General features: G+C 46.1%; 1 protein-coding gene across 1 annotated transcript in view; it reads left to right on the top strand.

The window, feature by feature from the left end:
* Positions 1 to 5,183, top strand: part of FOXK2 (forkhead box K2) — a 64,365-nt gene extending 59,182 nt beyond the window's left edge. Inside the window, exon 10 of the mRNA XM_066586984.1 lies at positions 3,623 to 5,183. Coding sequence (XP_066443081.1) covers positions 3,623 to 3,831 — 209 coding nt within the window. The 3' untranslated portion in view covers positions 3,832 to 5,183. The remainder of the gene's footprint in view (positions 1 to 3,622) is intronic.
* The last annotated feature ends 9,071 nt before the right edge of the window (positions 5,184 to 14,254 follow it).

A 14,254-nucleotide genomic window follows, 5' to 3' on the forward strand; every position in this document is an offset into this window, starting at 1 on the left:
CAGTAGGTCAGTTTTAGAGAGGTTTAGGTAGAGAAAGGACATAGTATTAGAGACAGCGGACAGACAGTGGGTGATGTTTTGGAGGAAAGGTGCGTCACGGGAAGAGGTGTATAGTTGGATGTTGTCAGCATAGAGGTGGTATTGGAGGCCAAATCTCCTGATGGTTTGTCCAATAGGGGCTGTGTAAATAGTGAAAAGGAGGGGGCCGAGGACTGAGCCCTGGAGAAGAGGGGAGGTAGAGCCAGCAAAGGAGATGCTGAAAGAGTGGTCAGATAGGTAGGAGGAGAACCAGGAGAGAGCAGTGCCCTTTAGGCCGATGGAGCAAAGCATACTGAGGAGGAGTTTGTGGTCAACCGTGTCAAATGCTGCGTGGAGGTCGAGGAGGATCAGTAGGGAGTAATCGCCTCTCGATTTGGCTGTCAGTAGTAGGTCATTGGATACCCTTGTAAGGGCAGTTTCTGTCAAGTGTTGGGGTCGGAAGCCAGACTGTAGAGGGTCTAGGAGAGGGTTCTCTGATAGATAGCTTACAAGGCGGGAGTAAACTAGGCGTTCTAGTAGTTTGGAGATGAAGGGGAGATTAGAGATGGGTCGGCAGTTGGCAGCATCAGTCGCGTCCAGAGTCTGCTTCTTTAGCAGTGGGGATATGATGGCGTCTTTGAAATAAGAGGGAAAGATGGTTGAATATAGTGTTAAGATGGGCGATGACCACTGGGGAGAGGGATTGGAGGAGGTGTGAAGGGAGAGGGTCGCTAGTGCGGGTGGTGGGGCGAGTAGAGAAGAGCAATTTGGAGACTTCTTCCTCTGTCGTTGGTCTGAGTACAGGCAGTGAGCAGTAGCTAGATGCAGTGCTGACAAGACTAGGGTCAGGGCTAGTCTGGGGTTGGGAAGTTATCTTTTTGAAGTAAGCGGCCAACTCTTCAGCACTGAGATCCGTCACAGGGGGCTGCGATTTAGGGCTGAGAAGGGAGTGAAAAGCATCAAAAAGCCGTTTAGGGTTGTGTGATAGTGAGGAGACTAGAGAGGTGAAGTAGACTTGTTTGGCGTGGTGGAGGGCGAGGTTGTAGGTTCTGAGCATGAATTTGTAGTGGAGGAAGTCTGTGGATGTGTGCGGCTTCCTCCACAGCTGTTTAGCACTTCTAGAGCACCGCCGGATGAAGCATGTTTGAGGCGTGAGTCAGGGTTGCTACGTTCTACATCGGATGGCTTGGATCCTGGGGGGTGCCGCTTCATCCAGGGCATGTTTGAGAGCGGTGTTGTAGTGAGCGGCAGCCAGGTTGGGGCAGGAGAGGAGAGAGATAGGGGATAGAGAGGACTGTAGGGATTTAGCAAAGTCCTGGGTGTGAATGGCCTTAAGGTTCCTGTAGGTACAGAAGGTAGGTGGGTCTGGAGAGATGTTGGTAAGCGTGACAGAGAAAGAGAGGAGGTTATGATCTGAGAGCGGGAGAGGGGAGTTCGGGAAGTTGGAAGCAGAGCAGAGACTGAGGAAGACCAGATCAAGAGTGTTGCCATCTCTGTGAGTGGGAGAGGCTGTGAGTTGAGAGAGACCAAGGGAGACGGTGAGCGATAGGAGCTGAAAGGCAGATGGGATCATTAGTGGGGATGTTAAAATCACCTAAGATGAGGGTTGGAATTTTGCAGGATAGGAAGTGGGGGAACCAGGCAGCAAAGTGGTCCAAAAACAGGCGAGGAGCACCTGGGGGGCGGTAGATAACTTCTACTCACATGGACAGCGGAGAGAAAAGCCGTTGCGCATGTACCTCAAATGATGGAAAAGTGAGTGAGGGTACGGGGGGGGGGGGGGTGACCTGGTAGATACATTTCAGTGAGAGAAGAGCCACCACGCCTGTCATCTGGTCTCGGAGTATGGGACAACTGCAGGCCATTGTAAGACAGTGCAGTAGGGGAGGCCATGTCAGACTGCTGTATCCACGTTTCTGTGAGAGCGAGCAGATTTAAAGAATGAGCAGTAAAATAGTCGTGGATGGTGGGGAGTTTATTACATGCAGACTGGCCGTTCCAGAGCGCACATTTAAAGGAGTCAGGGGAGGGTATGCATGGGATAGCAGTTGGTCTTGGGGATTTTATTAGTAAGTCAGGTGGGGGGTGATAGCTAGGAGCAGTGGAGGGTGGGCCAGGATTAAGAGAGATATCCCCAACAGCTAGTAGCAGCAGGATAGCGAGGGTTAGCAGATGGTTAGGAGATTTATGAGGGCGACTGTTATGTTAGTGGCATTAGGGGGTTTGAGGCTAAGCAAGAAGGTAAAGAGTGCATGCGAGCTGTGCATAGGTGAGAACAGTAGAGAGGGGCTAATGTGAATAGAGTGCCCCAGAGGTTGGCATTTGAAAGAAGTTCTGAATCTGCGAGCAAGGATGAGAACAGAGGTGACAGCATTAGCGATAGCTTCAAAGTGTAAAGCATTTAGGCAGAGTTTGAGGCCTACCTGTCAAAATGCTATGGTCAAACTGCATCATACATCATCCAGCCATACTTAATACAACTTATATTCGCGGGGCAGCCACACGCATGGCATGCATGCTTACACTGATATAGTGAAAGTTAAAAGGTACAACTAGGAAACAGCTGGGAGTGGCTAATCAGGTTCCAATTGACTAGGCAGCTGACTTAAGCATTGCAAACCTAGTGACCAAAAGGAGAAGGGGTGAAATTTATTGCTCTCCATAGATGAGGCAGGCATCTCAACAAGGATGGGTGAAAGATGCCAGAAATGACTAAAAGTAAAGCATTTAGCCAGTAAAACATACCAATGCAAACAGATGAAATGCAAAACACACAATTCACAGCAAGCAAGCAGTACAGTTGATTTAGGCAGAGTGGAATAGCAGAGCCGGTTCAGCTTGGAGTGGGGTGGTGCATGTGCGCTCTCCTTATCTGCAGACTGATCTTCCATCCCTGATGACTTGGATGCTGTCCCCACTGTCATCTGCCTTGTGCATCCTCCTCCCCTCCAGCGCAGAAGCCAGGAGCGGTGTGCTCTCACATCTAACTCCCTTCCTATATCTGGCTGCTTAGCTGAATGGGAGATGGAAGTCTTTATGAAGGCTATTAGTAGAAAGTTGCTTAACTTAGCATTTAAGAAAAAAAAAAAAAGAAGAAAAAAAAAAAAACACATCCAAATCTCATTTCATTACAACCAAAATCTGTGTATTCTCTAGCCTAAACCAACACGTGCTGCGAAATGGTTTATTCTAGATACATTAGGATAATAAAAATATTAGTATTTTGATTTTGAGGGGGAAATGCAAGTTAGATTGGTTTCACACCTGCGCTGAGGATTCCACTTTTCTGCTCTGGGGATTCCACTTTTCTGCTCTGTCCGAGAAGCAGGAAAGGGGAATCTCCACAGCCGACCAGAGACTGAACCGAAAAGCGCTGGGCGGACCCTATTGGCTATAATGGGGTCCGCCCAGCTGACGGCTTTCAGATGTAAGGAGAAGCACCACATGCAGCCGCGTCTGTGATGGAGGTTCCGACGCAGATGTGAAGTCGGCCGTAAAGATACATTCTTGACTTCCGTAAGGGCTTATTGCGGGGCGTTGGGTGACGACTGGGTGTTTGCATGGAACATAACTGTTTTCTTCTCTGCCCCTCCCTCCCTTCTAGCTGCAGCGAGCCCTCTGCACATGTTGGCCACCCACGCCTCGGCATCTGCCTCCCTCCCAACCAAGAGGCAGACCGGAGACCAGAGCGACCAGCCGGAACTGAAGAGGGGCAAACCGGAGGACCGTGAGGCTCTAGTGATATCTGTAAACGAGAACGCCCAAACAGAGGGAAAGGCGGCTTCAAATGAACAGGACAACAACGAAAAATAGGGGGAAAAAACAACCCTTGCACACACATACAAAAAAAACATACATTCTTTTTCTTTTCTTCGTTCTCCCCCAGTTTTCCCCATTTCTGGAAGTGACCACCATTTTAAAGGAAAACAAAAGTTTCAGAGGTGCCAAAAAAGTCTCCTTCATGTGAAACTCGGGAGGGGGGGATGGGCCCCCTGAAGAGAATAAATGACTTTTTTTTTTTTTTTTTTTTTTTTTTTTGTAGAACAGCACTGAATCAGCCGGTGGCCTTAGATGACGTATAACAGGTTTGGGAAAATACAAAATTTAAAAATGAAGAAAAAAAATTATTCACCTCTACTGGATACGCTAAGCCGCTGTCTGCCATCTACCAGTATATACAAGGGTCTGAATGGACGCAACCAGGAAAACTTTGTTTGACACTTTGTGTCTCCCTCCCTTTTTTTTTTCTGTACAGAGCATATTTGTGGTCCCCCCTTATGTGCTTGATGTGGACTGCATCAGGAATCCTAATTCAGCACCTGTTCCTTCATAGGGAAACTAGAACTACTCAACGATTGGCAGCTAATCCTCCGCCTGTCCCTTCCGGAGTCGCGCAAGACAGACATTTTGCTTCGTCTCCTTTTCCCCCTAATCAATGAATTCTTGCAGTATTTGGCAAATGACAAAAAAAATTCTATGAACTGAAAAAACCAAAATGTTCCTCTTAAGCTCAGCAAGTCAACGGGTCGTACATTTCAGAATTTCCAGCCACTTCAATCTGTATAAAAAGATGTTTTTTTAGTTTTTGGATTTTTTTTTTTTTAAAGATGAATGTAGAAGTTTTGTTTAGCGATTTCCTCCTCGCCCTTTATAACATGTTACACTCGGCAAACACTTGGGTCCCTAGATTTTATCCTGAATTTTTTTTTTTTGCCACATCCGGTGATCAAATCCTTCATTTCGAGCATGCATGTAACAGAAAGAAGAAAAGAAAAATAATTGTAAGACATTTAACAAATTGTAAAGAAACTGCTATCAGTTTTGATCAGAGCTGCACTTAACTCCTTGTCCTCCCCTCCCCTTCCTGACCCTTGCTCCAGCCTAATTTACCCATTTTATCCTGCCCTTTCCTTACACCAGTCATCCCCCCCACCCCCACCCAAAAAAAAAAACTTTACTTCTAAGGATAAAAAAAGAAAAAAAACAAATATCTTGCTTAATATTGTGTATGTTTAAATGGAAAAGGCTGCTGTTTAAAGTCCCATTTAGAAAAGGAGAAAAAATTTTTTTCAAACCTCAAGAAGGAAACAAAAAATAAACGAGAAAAAAATAGTAAAGAAAATGTGTCGAGGGTGAATTTTCAGAAATAAAAACCGCTGAGAACACTGGAACTGTAAACACATTTCTGCCGCAGCATGTGTTGGTTTGTTGGTGTTTTTTGTTTTGTTTTTTTTCTCCCCTTCTCCGCTGTGTTAAAATGAAAAGGCACTTATGTTTCCGCGACCAGAACATACATTGTTGTAGACGGATGTTGGTCTTTGCCCTACAGTACTCTGTGCTTCAGAGCTTCCATCATGTTGGTTTCCTCTGGGGGGCGCCGTCCTCACGCCCACGGACGGGTTTGCGTGTCAATGGGACCCTTCTAATATTTATGGTGACATTAAATAAACCTTGGAGTATGATATTTTACATGAAACATTTTTCCAGTTCAACCTTGTTTTTGTTTTTTTTTTAAATTCATTCCATTGTTTTGTTTTTTTTCTTACTACTTTTATTCCTAGTTTTTTTTACTCTACGTAGTTTTTTTTTTTCTTCAAAATCATTTGTTTCATTTTATATATTTTTTATTTTATATTCGCATCTTTAAATATATTTAACACCTAATACAGTGGGGGGAAAAGTATTTAGTCAGATCCCAATTGTACAAGATCTCCCACTTAAAAAGATGAGAGGCCTGTAATTGACATCATAGGTAGACCTCAACTATGAGAGACAACAGGAGAAAACATCCAGAAAATCACATTGTCTGATTTTTAACGAATTTATTTGCAAATTATGGTAGAAAATTAAGTATTTGGTCAACAACAAAAGTTAATCTTAATACTTTGTTATATTTCCTTTATTGGCAATGACAGAGGTCAAACGTTTTCTGTAAGTCCTCACACGGTTCGCACACACTGTTGCTGGTATGTTGGCCCATTCCTCCATGTAGATCTCCTCAAGAGCAGTGATGTTTTGGGGCTGTCGCTGGGCAACACGGACTTTCAACTCCCTCCAAAGGTTTTCTATAGGGTTGAGATCTGGAGGCTGGCTAGGCCACTCCAGGACCTTGAAATGCTTCTTATGAAGCCACTACTTCGTTGCCCTGGCGGTGTGCTTGGGATCATTGTCATGCTGAAAGACCCAGCCATGTGTCATCTTCAGTGCCCTTGCTGATGGAAGGAGGTTTGCTCTCAAAATCTCACGATACATGGCCCCATTCATTCTTTCATGTATACAGATCAGTCGTCCTGGTCCCTTTGCAGAGAAGCAGCCCCAAAGCATGATGTTGGCACCCCCATGCTTCACAGTAGGCATGGTGTTCTTTGGATACAACGCAGCATTCTTTCTCCTCCAAACACGATAAGCTGTGTTTCTGCCAAACCGTTCTACTTTGGTTTCATCTGACCATATGACATTCTCCAAATACTCTTCTGGATCATCCAAATGCTCTCTAGCAAACTTCAGTCGGTCCTGGACATGTCCTGCCTTAAGCAGGCGGACACGTCTGGCACTGCAGGATCTGAGTCCCTGGCGGCGTAGTGTGTTACTGATGGTAGCCTTTGTTACGTTGGTCACAGTTCTCTGCAGGTCATTCACTAGGTTTCCCCCATTTGGTTCTGGGATTTTTGCTCACCGTTCTTGTGATCATTTTGATCCCACGGGGTGAGATCTTGCGTGGAGCCCCAGATCGAGGGAGATCATCAGTGGTCTTGTATCTCTTCCATTTTCTAATTATTGCTCCCACAGTTGATTTCTTCATACCAAGCTGCTTGCCTATTGCAGATTCAGTCTTCCCAGTCTGGTGCAGGGCTACAATTTTGTTTCTGGTGTCCTTCGACAGCTCTTTGGTCTTCACCATAGTGGAGTTTGGAGTGTGACTGCTTGAGGTTGTGGACAGGTGTCTTTTATACTGATTACAAGTTCAAACAGGTGCCATTACTACAGGTAATGAGTGGAGGACAGAGGAGCCTCTTAAAGAAGAAGTTACAGGTCTGTGAGACCCAGAAATCGTGTTTGTAGTTGACCAAATACTTATTTTCCACCATAATTTGCAAATTCGTCAAAAATCAGACAATGTGATTTTCTGGATGTTTTCTCCTGTTGTCTCTCATAGTTGAGGTCTACCTATGATGTCAATTACAGGCCTCTCTCATCTTTGTAAGTGGGAGAACTTGTACAATTGGTATCTGACTAAATACTTTTTTCCCCACTGTAGATTGCTGGATGATTCTGCGGAATGGCTTTATTAGGATGGACTAATGGGCCGTTTACACAGGACAATTAGGGCTCAAAATTGGTCCAAACAAATGAGCCCTAATTGTCCTGTGTAAATGCAAAATCGTTAACGATTCGTTCACTTCTTGTAGCCGACTATTAGTCAGCGGAAGACAGCGCTGGATTGCGGTTTTGTTGCTTGTAAATGCTGAGAGCTTCACATAGAAGCCCACGATCCAGCGGTGATCTGCCTGTCTAAACGCTCTGCACGCGCACTAACAATCTAGTGGTGACAGCGGTGCTCTTGCAGTCGTTTAGATGACTGGTGTCCCGGGTTAATAGGACCGAACGTGGCAAAATATCTGCCACCGACTATTCCACAGCAAAATCCAGGTCTGCCTTTTGATGTAGATTTGTGAAGGGCAAAAGCCCTCTTCACACTGAGTATAAGCGTGTGCAATACCCCGAAAATAGAACCCAGTGATTTCTAGGGGTGCGGTAACTCGCACGCTTCAGTCACACAGAAGAAGCAACGTACTCTATATTCCTGTGCGTTTGCCCCATATAAGTTAGTGGGGGGGGGGGGGCTGTGAACGCGCATGCAATAGCCAAGGAGATGCGTGAAACACTGTGCAATTCCACTGGGAGAGAAAAACACATCTGGGACTTATTGAGACTAATTAGCTACTTCAATTGGTGCATCTTTGTTTGCTGCATGCAAACGAACGTGTCCTCCGCGTGCAAAGAGTACGGCAGATCTGTGCGCAAAAAGGCCTCATTCACTGCGCAAATGCACATATGCTCCTGTGAGGGGGCCTTGGGGTTCCTGTATCGGGGGCCTTGGTACCAATAGGTTTATGCTTCTTCATCTAGTTGTGTTTCCAACAAAGTAAATTCTTGCCTGTATAGGTCTGACCGCAGCGATCTAGACTGGGATGTGCGAGAATGACCCCACAGCCCAACCTGCCATACGCTGCTGCATGCCGGATATATACGGCTACGCAACTGCACTTCTGGCTGCTTCCACATTCTGAAATAGTTGTATAATCTGTGGCTCATCTGTCTTGGGGTTTTTTTTTTGTTAAACTTTTTTCGCCCTCCCTAAGCCCACCACTGATGGGTGGAAACTAGATGATGGTTCATGCAAAATCTCATACTCCTTGCTGATACATTTAGGTCCTTGTAGTATTTATGGACATGGTTTGGTTGGAGCAAAAGTTAGGATGACTGTAGTCTGTTATACGGAAAGCCCAAACTGCCAGCCGTTCTTTACCAACTTGTATTAGGAGGGGGAGGGGGAGGGGGAGGTGGGGGGGGGGGGGGGAGAGAGAGATTAAAAACTGATCCCCACGTGTTTAATTTGACCTAATACAGCGCCCCCTCAGACTAAGGAAAAAAACTTCACTTTAACTTCTGGTTTTCTAGCTTAACTTTCCTCCACATCGATGCTTGGAAACATATAGACCTTGCATAGCCCAACAATGAGCCCGTGCGAATGCAACACTCGGCTGTGGAGAGAAGGAAGCATCTATACAGTAAGGCTACAGTCACACGGGTGAGCGAGATATCGGGCCAAGAAACCCGGCTCCATATCACACTTGTCAACATCTGCTTTACCTACAGGTATGAGGCGGTTTTAACCCTTTCCAATCCAATTTTGGATTCAGGGTTTCCTAAAAGGCTTTCTTTTTGTGGTTATACAACGGTGCCATCTGTTGGTTAAAGTGCGTGCGCGCCAGAGAGGCTCCGACAGCGGAGTGGCTGGCAATAGACGGTAAGAATACCCTGTCGGACGTCTTTTGATATTGGAGCTGTTCAAGCTTCAATCAGAATGTAGGGCAAAGTCAGACAGTGGATTGGAAAGGGTTAATGTAAAAACACCTTGCATTACTTCTATGAAATTGCAGTCCTCAGGCGTGTGTTTCACACCCGGCAGAGGATTGCAAGTGGTTCACATTGATTTGAATGGGAAACCTAGTACTTTATGCACATCACCTGGAATGTGAGTGCCATGCAATGTATTTAAAGGTCCCACTGAAAACAATGGGTGCGAGGCGTTCTGAGGGAGCACCAATAGACAGAACACGCTGTAATTCTCCCTCCTCGCTGTGACGCTGCGAAATAAAAAATCGCTCACATGCTTAATGCTAGTTTTACAAGGACGAGTACAATATGAGGCCGTAAATCATGGCCCGATATCGCGCTTTCTCCCCCAGTGATGTGAAAACAGCCTAGCATCACTGCGGGGGTGAAGGGAATCGCCCACTGCAGTTGTCAGAGCCGTGGCGGAGGTCTCCCATTGCTTTCAGTTGGCCCGACGCTGCCAACGCCGGCCCAGTTGATGATAATGGGCGATATTGCAGGAAGATAGGATGTGCTGTGATGCGGTCCTGGCATGGTAGAGCATTGCAGTGCCATGCAGGAAAACATCGCTCATGTGTATGACCTTCTTCTCGGCTGTGTGAAGCCGGCCTAAGCCTATTCTAAGGCATGGAGCTCATATCTGTGCACGTTGTAACACACAAAAGTCATGCAAGATTCTCGCGTGTGTGAATGTAGCCTGAGGCTGCCAAAATTGCACAAGATTTCTGGAATGCACCGATCTTGCATGATTATGAACCCCATTCTTCTTAATAGGGTCATATACATGAGCGATTTACTGAACTGGTGAAGGGGGTTATACCACCATAGTCAATTATCAATGCTCCTGCGGATGGGTGATAAATGAGCCGCTGGGACTACCTCTGCGACTATGAGACCTGTGGGTGGTGTGCCTACTGCTCCATACACTTCTATGCAGCCGACTGAAGCCATGGACTTTGGTTTGTTGATGAGGTCACCTGGAGGGGTGTAGACCCCCCAATCCAAGTACGTTTTGTAGTAATTTATAAATGCAAAGTCTATCCTATTCATGTAAAAGAGCCCATCCCTGAGCGTTGCCATGTCCCCTGTAGGGATGGATTCACACACAGGTTTTGCGCGGCTTTCCTATCCGCAGCAGCCTGCACTCCTTCAAGTGAAAGGGTGAATTCTGCTGCGGAACCTTGAATAATGCTGATTTTAGTGGGGAACCGCAGCAAAATCGACTGTGTGCCTGCACCCTATTGCTCAGCATTAGCATGCCCACTTGTGGTCCTGGGGACCTCAACCAAGAATCCTCCATGCTTGGATGTTCCATTTTGGACAGGAGTGATATTTGGATTACTGATAGCCCCCCCTTGCCTTATGAGCGCTGTCCACTTGGCATAACCCCTTAACAGGGAAATCAATGGGTTAACAAGTTATAAAGTTCTCCACAGTATTGGGCATAACTTTAATAAGCAGGGTTGCGATTACTGGGACCCTCACCGATCCTGAGAGCAGAGGATAGTACGGAGGTTGTGCGGTGGGCCGCTGCGCCATTCACTTCAATGACAGTGCTGGAGATTACACAGTTCAAACACTTCGGCAATCTCCGTTATCATTGAAGTGAATGGGGCAGCAGCCCTCCCTTTGCTCCATGCATTCAGGGACCGACTGGCTGCCCATTCTCGAAGTTGGTGGAGGTGCCAGTCGTTGGACCCATATAAATCATAAAGTTATTCCTGCTCCTCCTTTCACACTTGACTGAATCGTTCTACAGAAAGCAGCGAAATTTGCACTTAGACTGCAGCCTTTGGACTGGAATTCTGCACCGACCGTGGGGCTTTTGATGCAGAATTGAAGATGTCTTAAGTCTGCCAGCACCTCCGCAGCATTGCTGCATTTAGAAATGTGGAGCGTGGTGTGGATGATCGCAGCAGCAAGTTAATAAATAACCTCCCCCCGCTTTGCTGCTATAAGGTACCGCTCCCCAAGGACAGTTAACAGGTGTAGAATTTAATTCACACCAACACCACTTCATATCTTAACGGTATTTATGCTAATTCCACCTTGTTTAGCGGTTTTACGGCGTTTAAGTGGTTTTGATCTGCATGTTAAAACCACTGCTAAAAACTGTGTGAATTTTCCAGTGCAGTGTAATATCAGTCCAGCAGGTGGCGCTGTTCATCCACATGTTTGGTCCATTCTAGTTGACCTTCGCTTGAACAGTCTCTGCAGCCACCGTGATCCACTGCTTGTCTTGGGCCACCTCAGAGTATTCTGATGCCCAACATAGTTGGTGTTTCTAGCAGATAGGTGGGGAGAAGGGAGAACGGACCAGTGAAAGCAGGTAGTGTTAAAATGATGGGTTCTTAAGGGATCTGAGCAACTAATTCTACCATCCGTTGTATTTGGACAGCTTCTATCTCCCACTCTTCTACGATATGGGGGGGAATACAGTTTTCCAGGAATGTGGAATAATTGTTTTGGCTGTTTGTAGCTGATGGCACGTGAGACTTTGTGGCAAGTGGACTGTCTGGGTTTAGCATCATCTACCCCAGTCCATGCCTCTTCATATACTAAGCGCAGCACCACACGCCTTCACAGAAATGTTTGTATGGTCCCAGCCAGCTGCACATTTATGGCATAACTTGTACATTAATGTGTTGGTCTGGGATGCCCATGCCGCATCCTGGCAAGCCCTGTCCACTCTTTGGAAAAAGTGCCGGTGTTGGTGCAGAAGGCTGAAAAGTTGCATAATTTTTGCGAAGGCAGGGTTTGTGTAAAATTGTGACTTTTCTACACCAGCAAACTAGTGTAAAGCCTTCCCACATGTGCCCCCCTGTGGATGTAGCTTTAGCCATATCAAATATGAACTTGGGGAGTCACCCCTCTTTGCTAGGGATACCTGTTGCTTTATGAATTACCTGAAAACCAGCTTCTCAAAGGGCAACCACCCCAGATAGGTGTTGACAATGGCAGATGTACAATACCATGTTCTAACGTTTTATCACTCCTGCCCTGAAGAGCGGTGGTGGTAACATTCAGCCTATTAACTCTTTGCAATCCAATTTTGGATTCAGGGTTTCCTAGGCGGCTTTCTCTTTCTGCCATTATACAATGGCGCCATCTGCTGGCTAGAGCCTGTACTGTGGTATGTGACATGCCGGAAAGGCCCCCGACAACAGAGCGGCCAGTAATATACAGTAAGAATACCCTGACGGACGTCTTCTGACATCGGAGCTGTACAGGCTTCAATCAGAATGTCTTCAGACAGTGGATTGGAAAGGGTTAGACCATAGTGACGTTCTGGTTTACCTCGTTCTTGCTGGCTCAGAGAAAGATGAGAGTTGTTGAATGCAGGAGGATATGAGCGATTTTCACACGGATGGAATAGCATACTAGGGGCAGGAGGAAAGAAGAGCGACATATGCTCCACACCTCATCAATGGAGGCAAGTACTTCGTGTTTCCTTGGCTTATGTTCTACTCCAAACAGCCTAGACGGCCTGTCATCTCATGGGCAGCTCAAGGAAATGCTTAGCGAGACTGTGATCTGTGATTGGGATTAGTGGGGCCTTGAACTTCATGTATCAGCCATATAGTAAGATGACTAGTGTGCGTCACACATCACGTACTAGTTGAGGAATTTCAATTACAGAACGCCACCAAATCTAAGTGCAGCACAAGGTTAGTGAATGGGAGGGGGGAGGATCTGAGTCATGCTGGAGGAAGCTGCGGTCAGCTTGGCTGTGGAGGAGAACAGATTTCATGCATTTTAATGTAAGAAGTGAAATCTGCAACCACATGTGGATTGTGTGGAGGATATTTTACATTGTGTATGCAAGTAGCCTAAGAATAAGGGGATCATGTCCAGAAAAGTGTCCTCAAGGCTCAGTGTGAGTACTGCAAACCATAAATATGCAAAGCTGGAACAATACCTCTGCAGTGCCACCTAGTGGAGGGCAGCATTCCTGCAAATCAATGTTAAGACTTTTAAGACAAGTCTTAAAAGAATGACTGGGAATTATAAACCAGAGGCCACAGACAGCGGTCATCTGCAATACAGATTTTGCAGGTACACGGGGTTAGAGCCGGATTCCCCTGCGGGCTCCTGCATGCAGCCGGCCTAAGCAGAAACAATACCCTGCCCGACCTTCTGTAAACCATGGTGCAGAGACAAGTGTAAGCGGAGATTAAGGCCGCTTTCACACGGGTCGACAAAATCATGCAATGCGACTGCTACAAATTGCATGTAGATGAGGCTACATCCGCACAGGCTACAAAATCTCGCTATAAGACATTGCTACAATGTGAAGCCCATGGTTTCCAATGAGTTCCTTCACATGACCGTTATTTTGTAGCCCATGCTTTCCAATGGGTTCCTTCACATTAACGATGTCGTGTAGCCTGCTGCATTGCTAGAGAAAAAAATGCAGGTTGCTAAAAACATTACGGCGATTTGTGATGTTTTGTAGCCCATGTTTCCGAATGGAGCCTACATTTCTGTTGCATTGCATGAAAACACGGTTTTCATGCGGTGCGATGCATCTTTTACAGTAGGAATTCCTAATGTAAAAGCCCTAAAATAAGCTTTAGCTGCAGATAAAAACAAAAAAAACAAAAAAAAAAAAAAAACACACCTAAAAAGCGCTATCAGCTCCGCCGCGTCTTCTCTCAGGTCCCCAACACTTGTCTTCAGGCATCTCTTCCTGGTCAGGGATTTGAAAATCCCCGCCCCCAGGAAATATTGGCTGATTGGTGGCGCTTGAAGGCCAATCAGATTTTCAAATCTGACAGCACTTAGGTGATGCATTTCGGCTTTTTTTCTGTAGCCAAAGCTTATTTTCAGAGTAAGGCTTAAATTTCAATGTTAAAGCCGCATCACAAGTTGGTGCCATGCGATGTGATATAGAAGGAGGCTCCATTGGGGAACATCACAAATCACAGCTCGATAGAGCATGCCGCAATTTTGTATTCTCGTAATGTAGCAGCCTACAAAACGTCGCTTGTGTGGAAGAACCCGTAGGAAAGCACGGGCTCCACATACATGCGTTGTTTAACAATGTTACATTGCTACAAAATCATGGGATTTTGTAGCCCGTGTGAAACCAGCCTCAAGCAACTCCACCCCGATC

Source organism: Eleutherodactylus coqui, chromosome 13 (genome assembly GCF_035609145.1).
Source record: "Eleutherodactylus coqui strain aEleCoq1 chromosome 13, aEleCoq1.hap1, whole genome shotgun sequence".
In the NCBI taxonomy this organism is placed as follows: Eukaryota; Metazoa; Chordata; class Amphibia; order Anura; family Eleutherodactylidae; genus Eleutherodactylus; species Eleutherodactylus coqui.